The sequence below is a fragment of the Arachis hypogaea genome, chromosome 4 (genome assembly GCF_003086295.3).
Source record: "Arachis hypogaea cultivar Tifrunner chromosome 4, arahy.Tifrunner.gnm2.J5K5, whole genome shotgun sequence".
Taxonomy (NCBI): Eukaryota; Viridiplantae; Streptophyta; class Magnoliopsida; order Fabales; family Fabaceae; genus Arachis; species Arachis hypogaea.
In genome coordinates, this window is record NC_092039.1 from 105,318,135 (window position 1) to 105,337,550 (window position 19,416).

The 19,416-nt window shown below is 34.5% G+C and overlaps 1 protein-coding gene across 3 annotated transcripts; it reads right to left on the reverse strand.

The window, feature by feature from the left end:
- Positions 1-365: 365 nt before the first annotated feature.
- On the reverse strand, positions 366-11,157 carry LOC112797126 (uncharacterized). Of its 3 annotated transcripts, none has more exons than XR_003199607.3 (24): positions 10,513-11,040; positions 9,601-9,672; positions 8,956-8,999; positions 8,506-8,617; positions 8,365-8,436; positions 8,159-8,221; positions 7,832-7,909; positions 7,648-7,740; positions 7,342-7,461; positions 6,694-6,780; positions 6,323-6,532; positions 6,127-6,174; positions 5,685-5,939; positions 5,485-5,588; positions 4,382-4,626; positions 3,970-4,038; positions 3,815-3,879; positions 3,516-3,701; positions 3,352-3,430; positions 2,720-2,975; positions 2,401-2,446; positions 1,536-1,644; positions 1,033-1,095; positions 366-551 (listed from the first exon to the last, which is right to left on the reverse strand). XR_003199607.3 is itself a non-coding variant. In XM_025839899.3 (24 exons), exons 1-24 carry the CDS (start codon positions 10,834-10,836, stop codon positions 471-473), a joined length of 2,865 nt encoding a protein of 954 aa, XP_025695684.1. In that variant the 5' UTR covers positions 10,837-11,157; the 3' UTR covers positions 366-470. The 3 variants fall into 3 exon arrangements, 2 of the variants coding, with proteins under 2 accessions (XP_025695684.1, XP_025695685.1); XM_025839899.3 differs by having other exon boundaries at positions 3,532-3,701; positions 10,513-11,157; XM_025839900.3 differs by lacking the exon at positions 8,956-8,999 and having other exon boundaries at positions 3,532-3,701; positions 10,513-11,102.
- Between the last annotated feature and the right edge of the window lie 8,259 nt (positions 11,158-19,416).

Genomic DNA, 19,416 nt, shown 5'->3' on the forward strand with positions numbered 1-19,416 from the left:
TACTTCTCCCTTGTGTACGTGTTTCGATGGATGAAAGTGAAAGATTTCTTCTATCACAGAATGGTAAAGCAGATAATATCTACAAACGGGTGGGCTAGACTATTCCATATTTTGAGAAAACCTTTAGGGTACAAATATAAAAAGGTTTTTAAATTCTTAATGAATATTTTTACAATACTAGATAGCACGACTTTTTACTTTTCACTAGGCTAGGGCGCTAGGCTGAATCCATATGAGTTAGTATTGGTGCCAATTTCATAATGTATCCTAACAAAATCATTTTCTTCAAAGCCAGTTTAAGAGTACACAAACTATATAATCAATGATTGCATCTGAGAACACATTCAGAAAGGGAAGCAAGTAAATGATCCAAAGTTAAGCATTACATTATAAAGGGCAACAACTTTCATATAAGTGATACATGATAACTTCAATGTGACCACCTTTGGAAACAATAATAAAACAAGAGATCACATGGATCTTTCTGAAGCCAAATCAAGAAGTTTACGGAAGAATTGGTGAGGATATAATGGTGGTTGTTCTGCTAGTGCCTGAGATTCACATGAAATGAGAAGAAAAGTTAAAATTATAAAATATGTTGAAATAAAAGGTAATTTATATATTTATAATTTTATATAGATGCTAACTTGTACATGTTTTCTTCTAAGTAATAACAATGAATTTTCAATTCCATTTCCTTCAAGTTCATATCACTAGCCTTTACAATAAGGTTAACTGATTTAGCATAATTATGCAACAAAAGGAGTAAACCCCCATTTTGACTATCAAAATATTAATTGACAAAATGGTTTCTCAAAGATCGACGTTTATTTTGTGGTACCCAATAGATTGATTTTGCTTGACAAATACTTTCAAATATGGGTTGTATTTGTTAGCTTTTGACTACAGTGGTGTAATTGTCAAGTTTTTAAGGGATATCAGCGACAAAATGACATACCTCATGAATGCCTAGTAGAATATACACATGGAAAGAATAAGAGAAAGAAATATCATATCGTGGAGGTACTTTACCTGATGAATCAGAACAGTAGAAGGAGTCATTCCAGGCACTGTATTCACCTCTATAATCAAAACCTAAAAACATTGAAAATTATAAAGGTGTTAGGTGAGAAGAAGTCATTGAAACACAATATACTATTATATGAGAAGACTATTGTCCTCATTTCAATGAGTTGAGAGTTGTGGCAACATTCGATTGATAGACTAACAACAAACAGCAATGCATTTGAACAGCTTATAACCAAAGCATGTTTGAATTCATTCTTGTGCATACACTTTACTTTCAACTTTCCCTCATATTTTTGTGCACCAAGCATGTTTGGATGATTATTATTGTTATTGTTATTGTCATTGTTATCATTATTCTTATTTCAAAATTTTCAAATCCCATTTTCCAGCTATTTATGAGAGGAATAGCTTAAACTTTTAGCTATTCATCAAGACAAGTCATCATAAACATATCAGGGGATAAAAAATGGAAAAAAATAACATGCCAAACAAGAAAATCAACGAACCTCTCCACTGTCAACGTTCACAAATGCATCAATTCTAGAAAATCCTTCCAGTTGTAGAGTGTTTGCAATAAGTTCAATGTGCTTTTTACATCTCTCCAATGCATTTGCACTGTAATAGGGAAGGAAAAACTCAAATGCACTTCAAGAAAAATTGACTCAGAAAAAGTAGGTCAATCCAGCATCATTGCAGCGTGAAGAAACAAAAATTTTCCACATATTCTGTAAATAGTTATGATGGAAATGACTAATATCAACTTAAGCATAAATCAGGAACTCTTCACTCCATAGTAAATTTTCTTTTATATTGAATATTGAACTAGAAAGATGGATTTGCATTACATTGCCAAGAAATCAAGTATTTCGACAAACCTACAGTGATCAAAATTGAAAAAAGCTGAGTGTGCATCTGCACATTTGATAAAGGTAAACAAAATGCCGCATGCAGAATATTTAGGTACAAACCATTAATCTAATTATTTTCTTTATCAAATTCAGATTTTTGTAACATGTCAATCCATTCCTCTTTTTCCCCTAAAGCTAAGTTATTTAATTAGTAGTTGTCTGGATTATTTTTTACCAATCTGTAAACGGCAGTTATGTTAATATAATTAGTATCAGGGTAGAAGTATCAACCTTGTCACAAGTTGTAAGGAACTTAGTCATCAGCAGACTTTGTACATGATCAACTCTTAAATATAATTATTTATCGTCACAACAAAAGGCTATGATCTTGTGATTGTTTGTTAAATTGAATTTCAATGCCATAAAGAATTTATTAATAAAAGACAGAATAAGAAAGCTAAGAAATTATGAGCCATAAAGAAGGTTTTGTGGCGGAAAGAGATGTAGAATCTCATCAATGTACCTCATGATTGATAAGGGAGGTGGAGTCAGATTGATGCCAGTCCCACCTGCCAAGAATATGCAAAGACATTAAAAGATGAAGCATAGTAAAAAACGAAATTGTAGCTATTTTAGAAAAAGGAAAAACATAAACAAAAGACAGAGATCCACAAGAGATCCACACAAACTCTCTCCAGTGGTGGCAGGAAGTCACATTCCCAAACACTCATAAGAACAACAATATAAAGTCTTATCCTACTATGAAAATTTGCATGAAGATCATGCTAATTGCAACTAAGTTTGTACAAAATAAAGACTACAATTAAGTGTTTGGAATAAACCTTGGAACTTCTCCTCTAGCGACAAAATATCACCGGTTTCCTTCACAGTTACACTTGGACTTAACGAGTGCATCGAACCGCGTTTTCCTACAACTCCAACTGTTATTTCTACCCATCTACTAAGCCCCTTCCACGTGAGACCATCAGAAGTCTCGTTCTTAAATTTAGATGTCATGATTATTTCATCTGTCTCTATGAATGGTTCGAAGATCAAGAGTTCTGGAGGAGGGTTTGGCATCTCAATCATACCATGTGCCTGCATATCAATCAATCAAGAGAAAAATAATGTCATGAAATCAAAAGATGAAGAGCACATGTAGTGTGTGTAATGATATAACAGTTACCACAATAAATGCAAATTTATCTGAGTTCTAGTGCTAATATTTCTAGGGAAATTTTTCTAGCTAAATAAGACAAGAAGGAAGAAGAATGAAGGATATTGAATTTTATACTTACTAGGGAAGTATATTCTATTTTTGCGGGACACAACAATATTGTAAATAGTAATACATACTAAGGTCACACCAAGTAAGACAGTATAAAACTGTACATTGTACCTCTAAGTAACATCACTCGTAATTCCCCAACATAAGAAATCTTGATAAATACATGATGCTATTCGTTATCCATACCTTTGATAAGCTATTTGGAGGAATCCTTAGTAGACATTCCTCTAGAGCTTTTACATATACTGCAAGGTCACTTGAGGAGCTGCATAACAATAAAATGATCAGAAAAGTATTGAAACAACCTTTTCAATCATGGTAAATAACGCAATATTTGTTAAGATACTAACAAACTGATAAATCTACCATAATCTTGCAACTCCTGTTGAACATCCATCTCTCGCTGGCTTGACGCATAATGTTTCACACCGTAGCTTCTGGGTGATGTCATGCCATATCTCATTTATAGGCTTACTTAAGAGATCATCTTTTTTCCTGACATCCTTGTTTATTGTAAGAACTCCCGAGTTTGCCAGCTAAAATAACATGATTTGAATGCTTAGTCAGAAAAACATGTCCAACTTAGGAAAATAATGTTATAGGAGTGCTCATCATTCAAGGACACCATGTTTGAATTACGAAAACATACATTCTTTAAAGCAGCAGATGTTGCAACTTTGTCCATACAAATCTTCGATGCCATTGCACCAGGACCTTCAACAGAAGATGAAAGAAAATTGAACCTATGCAGTTAATATCGCATACCTAATAATCCCATATATTCAGTATGAAATATAAACAAACCTGTGTAAGGAATTCCTTCAGCATCCAACAGTGATTGAAGCGTACCGTCTTCTCCAATGCCTCCATGAACTACAAGTAACAAATGATATATCTTGTAAAGACATTCCCAAAGTTCTTGTTAGCCAGAAATGTCTATAAGTCTAAACTACAGATTTATAATATATTACAAAAATGTTAAAAGCATGCTTCCTGTTCGGGTCATGTCACTACTTGAACAAATAGCTTTTCCACTTTTAAACAGATCATTCTTATGAATAATATTGGCTTTAACCAAATATGATTCTTATTAAGATATTAGTCACACTCCACTATTGACATTGATTACTAATAATGCATTCCAACTAATAATATATTAACAAAGAAATTGAGGCTAAGGTTTAGCCATCTAGACAACACATATAGCTTTAAATACCTGCAATAAATACTGTTGCCTCGGCCTTCTTGGCTAGCTTGATCCACTGTTTGAGTGAAAATCGTATAGGCAATTCATCAGCAATATCAAACCCAGAAAACCAGCTATGATCCTTAAAACCCTCCATGAGATCATTCATTACTTTCTCCCGCAGGTTGGATGTCATTGCAGCCCGATCAGGCTCAATTGCTTCTATGCATGCAGCAAGTACCTCCTCAGTTGTATGTCGTAGCACAAGAGAATAACTGTACAAAAGATAACAATGACTCAAACACCTCACTCTAGTTACAATATGCAGAGGTCACATGCATGAACCATAATTCACTAAAAAAATGGAATGCACAAATAAATGGATATCTTTCTGGGTGCTAATTCTAAGAATCAAACTGAACAAAAAATTTGCTTTCTTCAGGATGACATGGTTTAAGACACGTGCAAAAATCCAAAAGCAAAACACAGTGCCCACCATTACATCAGCAGGAAGAATTGCAAGCACAATCAAGGACCAAGCCTAAAAAATTTTAAGTGGTTAGATGCAGATCCAAGAGTGATTTCAATTCCTAACACTACCACCAATATAAGATTCATTTGGACTAAATGGCAAAAAGCCAATTTATTGGTGCTGAAATTTAACTGAGTTTTGAATAGTGACGGTCGTCTCAAGTGGTTTGAACATATAGAAAGAAGATTGCCAGAGCATCCAAAGGAGGATGGATCAAATAGAAGATAAACAGATGGCGAAAGGTAGAGGAAAACCAAAAAGACTATACATGAGGTTGTCAAAGGAAATTTATGTGTAAACAATCTCACTGTAGTCATAATCATGATAGGGCTCAATGGCGTCATTTATCCATGTAGCTGACTCTACCTAGTGGGATAAGGATTTGTTGTTGTTGTTGTTGTTTGAATAGTGATGGTGGCAAATATCAACCTTGACCAAATTGAGGCTTTACTACAATGTAAAGTACCAACATTCCTAAAGCTTAAGCTGCAAATTGTAGGCCTATAAATGATTTTTTCCAGGGTTAAAAACAATAATTTTTTCAGGGTTAAAATCCTCATATTTATCCTGATTAGTAAAAGGTTAAATGGACAATACTTACGGCAACGACCATACTGTTCTATTCATGACATTATCAGCCTTCTTTCCATCCACAGTGGATTCATATTCACTTGTTGTGGAAAGCAAACATGGAGTAACCTCAAGCTGTAATAACCATGATTACACTTCAGCAGATGATTACCCAACCATTATGTATACTGAACAGAAACTTTATGGTCTTCCTGATTGGGGGACACTTACATCATGGAAAGCTTGCAAATTAAGCCATACATTTGTACCACTCATAAGAGATACTTGCCGTTCTGATGTGTCACCTCCAAAAATTACAAAAACTTTTCGAGCTCCTTCGTGGTGAGGAACTGACCTGTTAAGTTTTGAGTATTTTGATTTGCTTGGGACCTGACCTGATTTGTTAATAATCGATGCAAGGTTTGGAAACCTCAAGCAAGCATGGTGAATAATGCTCCTAAGAATATTTGTATGAGAAAAGCCAACCTGGATAATATAGACAGGAAGTCTTAAAATACACTAAGATGAAAGGTGAACTTAAAGGAAAGAAACTACTTAAAATTCACACAGAAATAGAGAGAAACACAACCATGACATAGAAGTATATGAGGAAAATATAAGACTCTGAATATTCAATACAAGACATATGAATGCAGACAGATCCAGAAGATACCTTAGAAGCCTGCTGAAATAGAAAACTAGTCTGTTCCATACCACTGATCTGAAACATGCAACAAATTTCACTATCAGCAGTAATGAGAAAAAAAAAAAAAAAAAAAAAAAAAAAAAAAAAAAAAAAAAAAAACATTAGTAGTGAAACTGCATGAATCAATTTTCTGCATTCTTTCCAAGGATGAAAATCTTCTCACCAAGTTAATGTCAGTGAATATGATGGTACCAGATTCCGTCCTCCCAAACTCACTTTCTGAAGATGGTAAGTTACAAGCTGAATTGGGCAAAAACCATCCATCAATCCTTGCAAAATCTTGCAGGCAAAGCTGTTGGAATAACAGAGATGCTCCTTTGCGTATATTTTCAATTACATCCAAGGAAAATCGAGGTGGAGTGTGGTAAGCAACCTATGCAGCATACATACTTCATCCAATTAGAAAGATACACGCTGACTGTAATTGGCTTGAAATTAACTACTCAATAAACTGGAGGAAAAAGATCACTTCATACACCATTTTTAATATCAGCAAGCATGTGCAATACACCTTGCCACATACATAACACTGACCTGTTGGGTAGGAAGGTACTTCCTTCGGTAGTTAAATATTGCATCATTCTCTTGCACATCATTTGCGCCACGGGATTGAAGTTCAACCTGTTCATCTAATATGCACTATTACTATCGAGTATGAAATATTCATTAGGTAAAAGCAGATTGCAACTTCCATATCCAACTTGTATGATTAATTTCATATTAACATAAGCAGCCACAAAACTGAACTTCCTTTCTAACTAAAGATTAACATAACTAGTACAACATATTTATTGCTACATGAAATTCCATATCCACATTTATGGCATCATACTATGACCAAAAGTACAACATATTTGCTCAAGTGAAAAAATTCTTTTACTTTCTGCTACTTCAATTTAAATTTTAGAAGAAGAAATTCAATAAGGTCTAGTTCAAGACATTAGTGTGAAAGGGAATGGAAGGAATAGAATAATCATCAGCATTGACATTTTTTATTGATTCATAAATGGACTGACTATTCTATTCCAACTACAGTTCAGCAGATAAGGCAGCATGAAGCCGTGAATAGTGATAGTTTCTGTCTGCTGTCTCACTTCAAATCTTAGAACCAACAGAGGGTTAAAAATGGTTGCACAGTAGAATAGCAGTAAAAAAGTTTGTGGAAGGAAAAACAAATTGTACCTCAGTTGGAAGTAGTACAACAGGACGCCGATGTGTACCTGATCCAACATCAAGGACAATTGCAGTAAATTCACTCCCTCCTTCAAGAAACATTTCTATTAACACTTTATTGTCAATTCCCTGTCACAGACAAAATCAATGACAAAAACTTAACATATACAATGAGATAGGCATAAATTTTACAGTAAATAATTCTAGTCAAGTTGTATCCCTCCTTAATTTTCTCTATATTCATTCTACTTCAACAAAAGTTGTTACATTAATAAAAATTTTCTCTTCATCCAGTTCTGAATAGACTTAACATACCTTGGAGATAAGTTCATTAGCTTTAATGAGAGAATCAGCCACACCATATGCAACTCCAACACCGATGCTTGACCCTCCTCTTGTTGGTTTTACCTGAGACAAAATTGTAAATGTATATGAGCATAACTAGCTGCTGAAATGAGTCAACAAATCTCCAAGGAATGGACTAAATCAAGTGCCTTACCACAACTTTCCCAGAGTCAGGGTCTAGCCGATGCCGTTTAAACCATTCTGATAGTTCTGATTGGTTTGTTTCATGACCCTAATTGTCATCATAATGTTATCAAGTCTCACGGTATATGTAAATAAGAAAATCTTGGTCATTTGATCAGAAAACTATACATGCTAAACCATAAAGCTAGAAAAACACCTTAGTAAACACTGGATATTGGACACTGAAAATACATGTCAAGATATGATTATAATAACTAGAAGATACGCACTTGTGCAAGACATATTTGGTCAATTGAATTGCCTAATCAAGTAAGTGTTAAAACAAAACTTTCAATACCTGAACTAAGAAACTTGGTACTGTTATGAATCCATGCTTTCTGAGCTCCAATGATGCTTTATACTGGCAGAAACTTTGAGCAAATACTAAGTGCGAGAGGTAAAGATAGTGAGAGCAACAAAGAAGAGAGAGAGAGAGAGAGAGAGAGAGAGAGAGAGAGAGAGAGAGAGAGAGAGAGAGAGAGAGAGAGTACATAATTCTTGTACCTTGTCAAATGCTTCTCGGCATTCATTTGATCCTGTGCCAACAAATGGAACACTATACTTTTCCAGCAATTCCTGAAAATAATATTCATTTAGATACACAAAATCATTACAGCCTTTAAGAAATTCGTATATATATTGCACCTGGATCGTGCCATCTTCACCAAATTGACCATGTATAACAGGAAACACTATATCCACAGCTTTAGCTAGATGCTCCGCTAAGTCATCCAAAGTTTGGAAACTTTGGGCAAGGCTGCAAAATAAACAAGCCACCAACTTTGCACAAGTTATTACAAATGTAAATTGTTCCATGCTATAATTTCAGGGGTACCTAGCAGATAAAAATTACAAAACAAAAAGATAAAAATAAAAAAAAGGAAGGAGAAGTTATTAGCAAAATTCTTTCTAGTTCAGGAACAATCTTTCTATGTTAAAGAAGAATATCATAAACTTGGCGACAAAGTTGTTATTCATAGACCACTCTTCGAACAATATTAATTAGTTGCGTAACTAATTGTTCCTAAATAAGAAACAGATTTTACCAATAATTCTATTATTGTGATTTTAACTAATCTGAAAGGGTTTACTGACCTATCAAGTTTAAAATCAAAATCTGCAGGGGTGTTAGAATATACCTGTGGAAAAAAATGGAAACAAGAAAAATGACTTGGAAGGAATAAACATCACCTTCTTTCTTTACTTTTCTTTTTCGATTTTCCATTTCACTTTGCTACCAAGTAATTGAAGACATGATAGTAAAAGCCCTAGCTTTAGAGTTTTAAATCGAGAACAATAACCGTTCATGCACCCGAAAATCACTCAGTAGTAACAGGCAAATAAACTTGTTGCATCTATAAGAAAACTAAGACATGATTACTTGGCAAATGTAAGATACTGAAAAATCTTTAGCCAAAGGTGATCATCAAATGGATATTCATTTATTAAGTTCTACTGAGATTAGCCAGGACTAATATCACAATAAACATTGCTAATTTAGAAAAACATGTTTTAGTGATGTTTAAGAAGAAAAGGAAGCCGTAAGGAAAAACTATTCAGCTAATATTTTGCCATCGTAATGTTAGAACTGTAGATTATCCTTCCTTGTTTCATTCAAATGATAAATTTAGAAACATTCAGATCAGAATTCCTGTCAACCAGATATACCAATCAGCTTGGTCAAAAACTATAGTTAAATAGAAGATCATGCTACACAATTTTGGCACATACTATACTAACCTGAGCAGTAGATATTGCAAATGCATTGAGATTGCAATCAATATAATAGCAACTCACAAGTAAATCATCTCCCTGTCACATAACACAATATGGATGTTAAATAACTGTCAATTTAAGGACCAATTTGATCTCTAAACAAACATCAAAGTTGGTAACCGACTTCAAATTTCTCTGGAAAGCTTTGAAACCTCTCCCAAGGTTCCTGAATTCGGCACAACCCAGTCAACTTAGGCCTCAACATAGAATTTGCCAGTTTCAAGGACCTTAGAAGTCATATCATACTTACCTTGTTTCTCTCGTTTACCTACATACCATGTACCGAATTCCCTGTCCCATATCTCTTAAAAGAAATACTTAAACATTTAATAACAAAAAGTAGCGAATTACATATCAAAACTGTACCCTCTCCACTTTCCTAGTACCTATCCTCAGGAGAGGGTTCATAACTTCAAAGTAAGTTACAAACTTCAAACACCACAAATTTGATGCTTTACTTTCTCCAAAATAGGAGTGCAACCTGTTTACTATATGTAACACAAAATTTTGATACACAAATTCTTGTTAAAGTTGTGATTAAATTACCTTATATACATGTATATTATATTCAAATACTCCTTACATATTTTTATTTGAATATAGAGTATCATATTTGAATTAAACTTCAGACAACTAACTTGTCGTAGGAGTTTAAAGCTTGAGAAATACTTGTGTAATCTTGGAAGACATTTAATGCGTGCTCCATAAGCTTACTTTTATTATCCAAACTTTATCTATAAGTTGAATTGATTAGACGTGTGAGTTGATTATTTACACATGACAGGGGATAATTTAGCTCTAGTTTACAGAAAGTACCGAAGCAATTGTGAATATTCAATAGTGATATTGGTATTTGTGCAAGATAAGTGATACTACCTGTATGTGATCAAGAACTGATCTAGCTGAATTGAGGGAAATCCCACGCTCAGCAGAAGGACCGCCGCAAATAAGACCGACCTTCAACACTCTACCATCATCCTTCTGTTTGTCAACATCACCAATTAGCGACGGTTCCACCTGCTGCTGCAGCTGAATGGAAGAAGCGTAAGTCACACAGCTTCTTCTTCGCGGTTTGTGATTTAACACTCGAACGCTTCCAAACACGGCCGTGCTACTGCCACACTGCTTCAATATGGCGTCGTTGTTCCTCGGAAGGGTGAAGTTGGAAGCAATTGATGAAGAAGAAGAGGCCATGATCATGGAATTGGAAAGGAAGGTAGTAGTGGTATGTGAGTGAATGGTGTTATTGTGTATAATATAAACATCAAGAACGGGGAAGAAGAAGAGAGAGATGGAACTTGGAAGTTGGTAGTGAAGTGGAACCACATTTTGCTGACGTCAGCAAGTGCCGTCTTCTTGTTCAGATTAAAGTAAATCTGAAACAGCGTTTCAGGACGGCACCTTATTGTCGTCTATGTTTTACGGTTATAATATAATCAGTATAGTTGCTGACTCGCTGCGAATCTAACCAGCTTGGTAGAATGGTTAATTCACTCTTTTGTTTAGAAGTGTTTTTTGAATTCTAACTTGCACTTACAACCTAACTAATAACATATCTTTAATGGTACAGAATTTAATTATATCAAAAATTAAATTTTAGTTAGAATTAAATTAAATTTTAGTGTTTAAAATGAGAGCTAAATCTGAATTTGATCCCTGAAATTTGGCCTGATACTTAGAATGACCCCACAATTTCGTTGGTCCTAATTAAAACTCCCAAATTTACAATTGTGGCTTCAACTTGCCCCTGTGATCATCTCCTCTGATCTAGCACAATTGCATCACATGGTGGACACTAACTAAACGACGGCCCATTGGTTTCGCGCACAAAACCTTTGGAAACCATGTAGTGTAAGGGTTTTTTTAATGTTTGGCAACTTATGATGTCGTAGTGGAAAGAAAGAGAGTTTTAACCCACAAAAAAACTGAAACGGCGTGATTTTCAAAGGGTTTGGGCACAAAACCAATGCGCCGTCGTTTAAGTAGTGTCCATTGTGTCATGCAATTGCATCAAATTAGCATTCTGGTGACGGAGATGATGGCAGGGGTAAATTGGAGCCACAATTACAAATTTGGGGTTCTAATTGGGGCCAACGAAATTGTGAGGATTATTCTGAGTATTGGATTAAATTTCAGGGGTCAAATTGAGATTTAACTCTTAAAATGAATTATCAAAAGAATTAAGTATGATTTGGGTTCTTAAATATAGGTTAAAATTTTTTCCCGTTTTCAATTATTTTTTGCATACAAAATCATCTCTAAAGTTTAACTTAGTTTTAAAATTGTCCTTACCTAAGAGACTAAAATTCTACAGAGGTAACGGCGAAAGGTGGATCGTAGACAACTTTTTCTTTTTCTTCCATTCTCCTTTCTTTTTCTTCCATTTCTCCTTCGCACAAACAAAAACACTCTCTTTCTCTTTTTTCTTTTTTTATTTTATAATTTTTTTGTTATGGATAATTTGGTCCAAAATTTTAATATTTAAATAAAAAGAAAAATTTTAAAATATGGTTTTAAACTTTAGAAACGATTTTGTATGCAAAAAAAAAAGTTGAAGACGAATTTCAGCCTATACTTTAAAAACCAAAATCGTATTTTACCCTTAATAAAACTATAAAATTGAATTAAATTTCGGTATTTAGAATGTTTATCAAATGAATTAAAATTTTATAATAGACAATTTTATCCTTTATTAATATAATACTATATTTAAATAATAAATATATTTATTTATTAAATTATATGAAATAATTAAAATACATCTAAAAATATTAAATTTAAAAATATTATTATTAATTAAAATAATTAAATGATTTTTCATAGTTGATTTTAACGACAAATCAACAACAAAAAATAAATATGAACTATCAAGAACTAATTTATTGAGTGGTCTAATGACATACTAGATAAAAAAAGACTAGTTATTAATAGTAAATTATAACAACTAATTCATATTATTAAATAGAATAAAATTATGTCACTTTTTATTAGTGTCATGATTGTCACAACTTTTCGAACCAATAGCAAAATTTTTTTTCTGAATGAACCTGTTAGCTACTATCGTTGAAACTGACAAACGATCACCAGAAGAGGAAGATCTGGTGACGAGGAGCACAAAAAAAAGTCAAGATGGATGGAGAAGATCAAGCAGAGGAACATATGAAGATCACACAAGAAGAAGAAAAGTAAGAGATTGTTAAAGAGTCTAAAAACTCATTGGAGAATGTTATTACCCTTGTCAATGGTGCATCCGAAGGTTCCAAGCTTTCCTACAAGGATAGGCTGATGAACGACAGGCTTGGAAAGCTGAATCCATATGAAATCGTGGAGATGGTCACAGAAGACTACATCTCCGAAAAAGATCCGATGGAACATATGGAGGAATCACAGACTCCTTTCAATTCAAATCCTGTTATAGAGGTGTTTTTAGAAGAATATGATGAATGGTTCAGACCATAAAAGCAAGCACTCATTGTTAAGCCCTTAGGGAAGAATCTGAATTTACAGACTATAGAACGGTGGATAAATAGGAGATGGACAAAGAAGGAAGCAGTTCATGTGATGGACCTTGTCGAAGGGTACTTCCTAGTGAGATTCTCTAGCCAAGAGGATTATTCACATGCTTTGTTTGAGGGTCCCTGGATGATCGCTGATCATTACCTCTTGGTTCAAAGGTGGCGGCCTTTATCCATACTCCAAGAGAGTGAGGTTAAAAAGGTTGTTGGTTGGATCAAAATTTTCAATCTCTCAGCCGAATTATATAATAGATATTTTTTTATGGAAGGTTGGAAAATCTATTGAAACCATGCTCAAAGTGGATGAACACATGTCTATTCACTCAAGAGGTAAATTTGCACTCATTTGTGTGGAAGTTGACTTAAGAAAAAAACTAGTGCCATATTTTTCAACCTTGGGGAAAGAATTCAGGCTAGAATACGAAGATTTTCATCTAATATGTTTCAATTGTGGTAGATACAGACATAAATATGATGGATGTCCGGAGAAGATGAAGGAAGCAAAGGACATACAACAATCTCAAGCAGCTAGTGAAGAATAGAACCACCGGAAGGGTGAAAACGCCGCCGCGGTCCAAGGCCAGCCAGCATTGGTGAATATAGGAAATCATGTTAGGAAAGATCTGATTGCAACGAAAAATCTGGGGTGATGGAAATAGCCGTTGGTACAGTTAAGGAAAGTCACGAGCATCAATCTGGGGAGAAAAAATCAGACTTAACTATTGTAAATGAGAAATGTTTATATGGTCCCTAGATGATTGTCAAAAGGCCCCAGAGAAAAAATAGACAAGAATTAGGGAATAATTATGGGAATATCAAAAAGAAAGTTTTAATAATAGATTTGATGCTCTTCAGAATGAGAAAGAAGCTCAGGAGAGAGAAGATAAAAAAAAAAGAATAGTACCAGAAAAGTCAGCCCAAGCAAATGCAAAAAAGAGAGATAAATGTCAAAGCAAGTCAACAATTTGTCAAACAGGCTACACAGAATCAAAATCATAAAGGAGACAAAAATGTCAACTCTGCTAACCAAAACACAAAAGGAAAGAGTCCAGAGATAAACAAAAAACTTAATGAAGAACAGCTGAAATCGACAAGTACATCTCAAAACAAACAAAAGACAATTGTTATTGCTGAACCGAGTCAACCTTCTCAAGGAGAACAAAACAAAGAGAAGGCTCAAATGCACCAGGAATATTGGAGGCAATTTAGCAGACTTTCGAAAGCAGTTTATTCAAGCCACAAAGAAAGGTATTATATCCCTACTAATAGTACTAATGACCCTATCTTAGATGCTCACATAACAAGGGTTATGGAAGGGGAAAATATAAATCAAAACAATGAGTATTATAAAGAGAACCCTCCAGGAGCAAGTAAGTATGGTGGAGAAGCACATAATAAGGCAATTGACCTTGATAGTATGGTGGAGAATGCAGCATATATCGAAGAGGAACCTAAGGCTATGAAAGCCTAGAGGAGCCTCTTTTGCACCAGGGAGTTTTTTATCTTCGAGTAGACTTCTTCATTTACATTAGTATCTATGAATATCTTGTCTTGAAATTATAGAGGAACCTCTTTTAAAGGCTTCAAATCTATTTTAAATAATCTTATGTTTAGATATAAACTAATTTTTGTATCTTGTTAGAAACCAATGTCTCAGGTACTAAGGCTGAGGCTATTATCAGAAAATTAGGGTTTGACTCATGGTGTATTAGTGATACTGAAGGTTTTTCAGGTGGCATATGGTGTTTTTGGAGGTCAAATTCATGGAACATAAAGCCATTCATCATTCACAAACAGTTTGTTCATATAGAAGTGTAGTGGCAAAGTAATACTCCTTGATTTTTTACTGCTATTTACGCCAGCCCTAGGGTCGAAAATAGAAGAGAGCTTTAGATCAAGATAAAGGATTTAACTAAGAATATTAGTGGACCTTGGTGTTTAGGAGGATATTTCAACTCCATTCTTTCTCTGAATGACATAGGAAGTTATTCTAATCTTTCTCTTAACACTAATATTTTTAATGATGTTTTACATAATTGTGAGTTTAAGAATTTTGGATTCTTTGGACCCCTTTTACTTGGTAAAGGGGACTACAAAAGAGAAGATTAGATTGTTTTATTAGTAATTTTAACTTTTTTTTATATTTTCTCATATGTTGGTGTTAAATATTTACCCAAACTAAGTCCGATCATCTCCCCTATTTTGTTGGATTTTAAATTGACTCAAGGGGAAAAAGGAGTTAAGCCTATTAAATTCCTTGCTCTTTGGGTTTTGTATGAGGATTATAATAATATAGTTAAAAGTAGCTGGCTGGAACAAAATAGTTTGTTATAGAATATTAACAACTTTGTCAACACAGCTAAGACTTGAAACAAAGAAGTTTTTGGGCATATCTTCAAGACAAAACAACGCATTCTCCTAAGACTTGAAAGAATCAATAAAAAGAACTCTTTCAACAAGAATCCCTTCTTGGATAAACTCCAAAAAGATTTGTGGAAAGAATATGAGACAATAGCAATTCAAGAGGAGATTTATTGGCAACAGATGTCTAGATGTGATACCATTAAATTTGATGATAAAAATTCAAAATATTTTTACTCAAAAGCAAATGGAAGACGTAAGAGAAACAAAATCACAGCCTTAAAGAGTGAGGAAGGCAAATGGGTGAACAATGTGGACACTCTTAAAGTTGGGGATGTTAATTTTTTTAGGAATCTCTATTGTTCAGGATCTGATTATAATGACTTTATTATTTCTAATCAGTTTCCTAAGTTATAGGATATAGAGTATTAGGATATGGCTAAGGAGGTATCAAACGAAGAGATTAAGGACGCGATTTTTTCCATAGGAATATGGAAGGCTCGGGGAAGCGATGGTCTCCCAGCCAAATTCTATCAACAAGCTTGGGATGTGGTGGCAAATTTCCTTACGACTTGGGTGAAAGAAGTTTTTAATGAGCCTGATAAACTACTATTTTATGGTTTATTTTGTGCTAATTTGGGTAGTTTTTATCAACTCTTTACTCACTTATTCGTATGATTTGCATGATTTTACAATTCCTTCCCAATTTTATTCCATGGTTGAAAGCTTCCATCCTAGACATTTAAATTATATATTTTAATTCTCCTTGTACCTTTCGATGTCGTGATCTGTGCGTTAAGTATTTTCAGGCTTTATAGGGCAGGAATAGCTTAGAGGGTAGAGAGGAAGCTTGCAAAAATGGAAGGAATACAAGAAACTAAGGAGTTGAACGGCGAGGAATGATGCGTACGCGTACCTGACGCATGCGCGCGGAAAGCGAGTTTGAATAGTGATGCGTACGCGTGGCTCGCGAGAATGACCAGCGACGCGTACGTGTGCTTGATGCGTACGCGTGACATGCGCGACCTGTAGAAATCGCAGAAAATGCTGGGGGCGATTTTAGGTTGAGTTTGGACCCAGTTTTCGGCCCAGAAACACATATTAGAGTCAGGAGACAAGCAGAGACTCAAGACATTCTCATTACGCATAGTTTTAGTTTAGTTTTAAATCTGAGAGAGAATTCTACCACTTCCTCTAGGTTTTCTTCACATTCATAGTATTTAAAGTCTTATTGCTTTTGCTTTGGATATTGAGAAGAGTCATTAACTCCGTTGAAGCTTCATTATTCTAGTTTGTTTTCCTATTCTTTTACTCTTTTATTCCCCATTAACCCTGTTTGGATAAGTATGTTTATGATTTTGGGATTTATTAATGCAAAGAACCATTTTTACTTTTAATTGATTTTCAGTTATTGTTTATCATGTCTTCCTTTTATTTCCTTTTTAATTCTGTGAAAGTTATATTCATGTTAATGGAGTAGTTTCCTAACTTGATTAGGAGTTGATTAAGAGGAGAACCTTGAGTTAGAATACTCAAGTGTTAATCTTAATTGGGAGTTGTTGGCTGACTCTCTCTGACTCTAATCCTTTCTTATGAAAGGATTAGGACGCGAGCGATAGGGTAGTTGGTTAGTTGCTTGACTTTTCCTTATTATATAAGGGATGACCAAGTAGAACAACAACCTTTTATTATTACACTTGGAAAAATTCAACAAGAATAGAACTTCCAATTAATCTCCTCCCGATCAAGGCTTTTATTTGAATTATATAAATTCTCTCGTTAATTTCCGTTGCTTAAATTCACTATTATTTATTTTTCTGTTTCTCAAACTCAAAAAATTTCTTGAAAAATCTCTGACCAATAAGCTGCACTCTTTTGTCAACTCGTTGGGAGACGACCTGGGATTTCTACTCCCAGTATTTTGCTCTTAATTTTGTGACAACTCTTTTCTAAATTGATAAGCGGATTTTATTTGGTTAAGAACTGTTCTTGCAACGCTGTTTTCTCTATAAATTCTTAATCGGCCAATTTCTGCCACGTCAGAGCCTCACAACATAACAGAAGTGAACAAGATTCGGATAGCTATTATTTCCAAAATTCTCTCACCGAAAAATTTTGGACATTTTAGACCTATTAGTCTCTGTAATGTTTATTATAAAATTGTGAATAAACTCATTACATCTAGATTGAAAAAATATATGCCTTCTCTTATCTCTAATACTCAGTCAAACTTTGTACCTGGCAGGGTTAGTGTAGATAATATCTTAGTAGTACAAGAGGTGGTACACACCATGAGGAATAAAAAATATGGAAAAGGTTTTCTATGATAGACTTAATTGGCTCTTTGTGATGGACTCCCTCAAAGATGCAGGGATCCCGGATCAAATTCGAAGTGTTATTAGCTTTTGTATATCGACGATATCCATGAACCTTGTATGGAATGGTTCTCCATCAGAAAGCTTCTCCCAAAATAAAGGAATCAGATAGGAAGATCCTCTTTTTCCGTACCTCTTTGTTTTGTACATTGAACGTTTATCCCATTTGATAAATAAGTTAGTCCATGATAAGAAATGAGAACCTATAACTCTATCAAGAAGAGGCCTAAAATTTTTCATTTATGTTTTGCAGATGACCTAGTTTTCTTTGCAAAAGTGGATAGAAAATAGGTTTAGATTATCAAGGAGGCTTTAAATCATTTTTGTGAGTATTTAGGAAAGAAAATCAATTTTGGCAAGTCTTGTATGTACTTCTCTAAAAATATTAATCATACCATGAGACAAATGTTGAGCAAAGACTTAGGAATCAACCTCACAGCTAACTTGAAAAAATACTCGGGAGTCCCTCTCATTCATGAAAGATGCAATCAACAATATTTTCAATTTGTTATTGACAAGATGCAAAGCAAGTTATCTAGCTAGAATAGAAAGACTCTCTCCTTAGCCGAAAGGTGAACACTTGTATAATCTGTGCTATCAACCATTCCTAGTTACTGCATGCAAACCATGATGATTCCAGTAGTAGTGTGCAACAGGATAGACAAAATTTGCAGAGATTTCTTATGAAAAAGCAGTGATAAGGAAAAGAAAATACATCTTCTTAGTTGGGACAGCATGTGTAAACCAAAAGAGAAGGGTGGGTTAAGCATCTGAAAGGCACAAGATTCTAATTCCCTATTTGTAATGAAGCTTGCTTGGTGCCTCATCCACAATAGAGAAGCGCTCTGGGTCAAGTTTATACGGGCAAAGTATGGTTGTGGTGAAGGTATCATGCCTAATATTCAACGCAGATCAGGTAATTCTAATGCATGGCTCGGGATTACTAAAGTCTGGAAAAAATTTAAAAGTAGCCTTACTTGGAGGCTAGGAAATGGAGTTCTGGCTTCTTTTGGAAAGAACAATGGGTTCCAGATTTTACAGAACTTTTGGAGGTATCCCTAATTGAGTTAGATGAAAACAAGCTAAATGAGAAAGTAGCAGATTATGTAACGGAAGATGGCGAGTGGGATTGGGAAGCACTAAACCTGGTTCTACTTGAGGAACTTATAGATATTATTCATGCTATTAAAGTACTCAACCCCTATATTGGAGATGATTTCATCAGCTAGCTAGCTGATTCGAATGGTAATTTTTCTATCAAATCAGCCTATGAAATGTTTTACAGTGACAGAGGAGAGGACAACATACTTTATAAACATATTTGAAAAGCAAAACTCCCACAAAGACTCAAGTCTTTTAGTTGGCTGATTACTCATGATGCTCTGATGACAAATTTCAAGAGAAAGAAGAGAAGCTTTACCGAGAATGGAAGCTACCCAAGATGCCGAAATGATGATGAGACTCTGATCCATATGTTGTGTGACTGTCCTTTCATCCGCACCGTATGGAATAGCATTGTCAATAGTAAC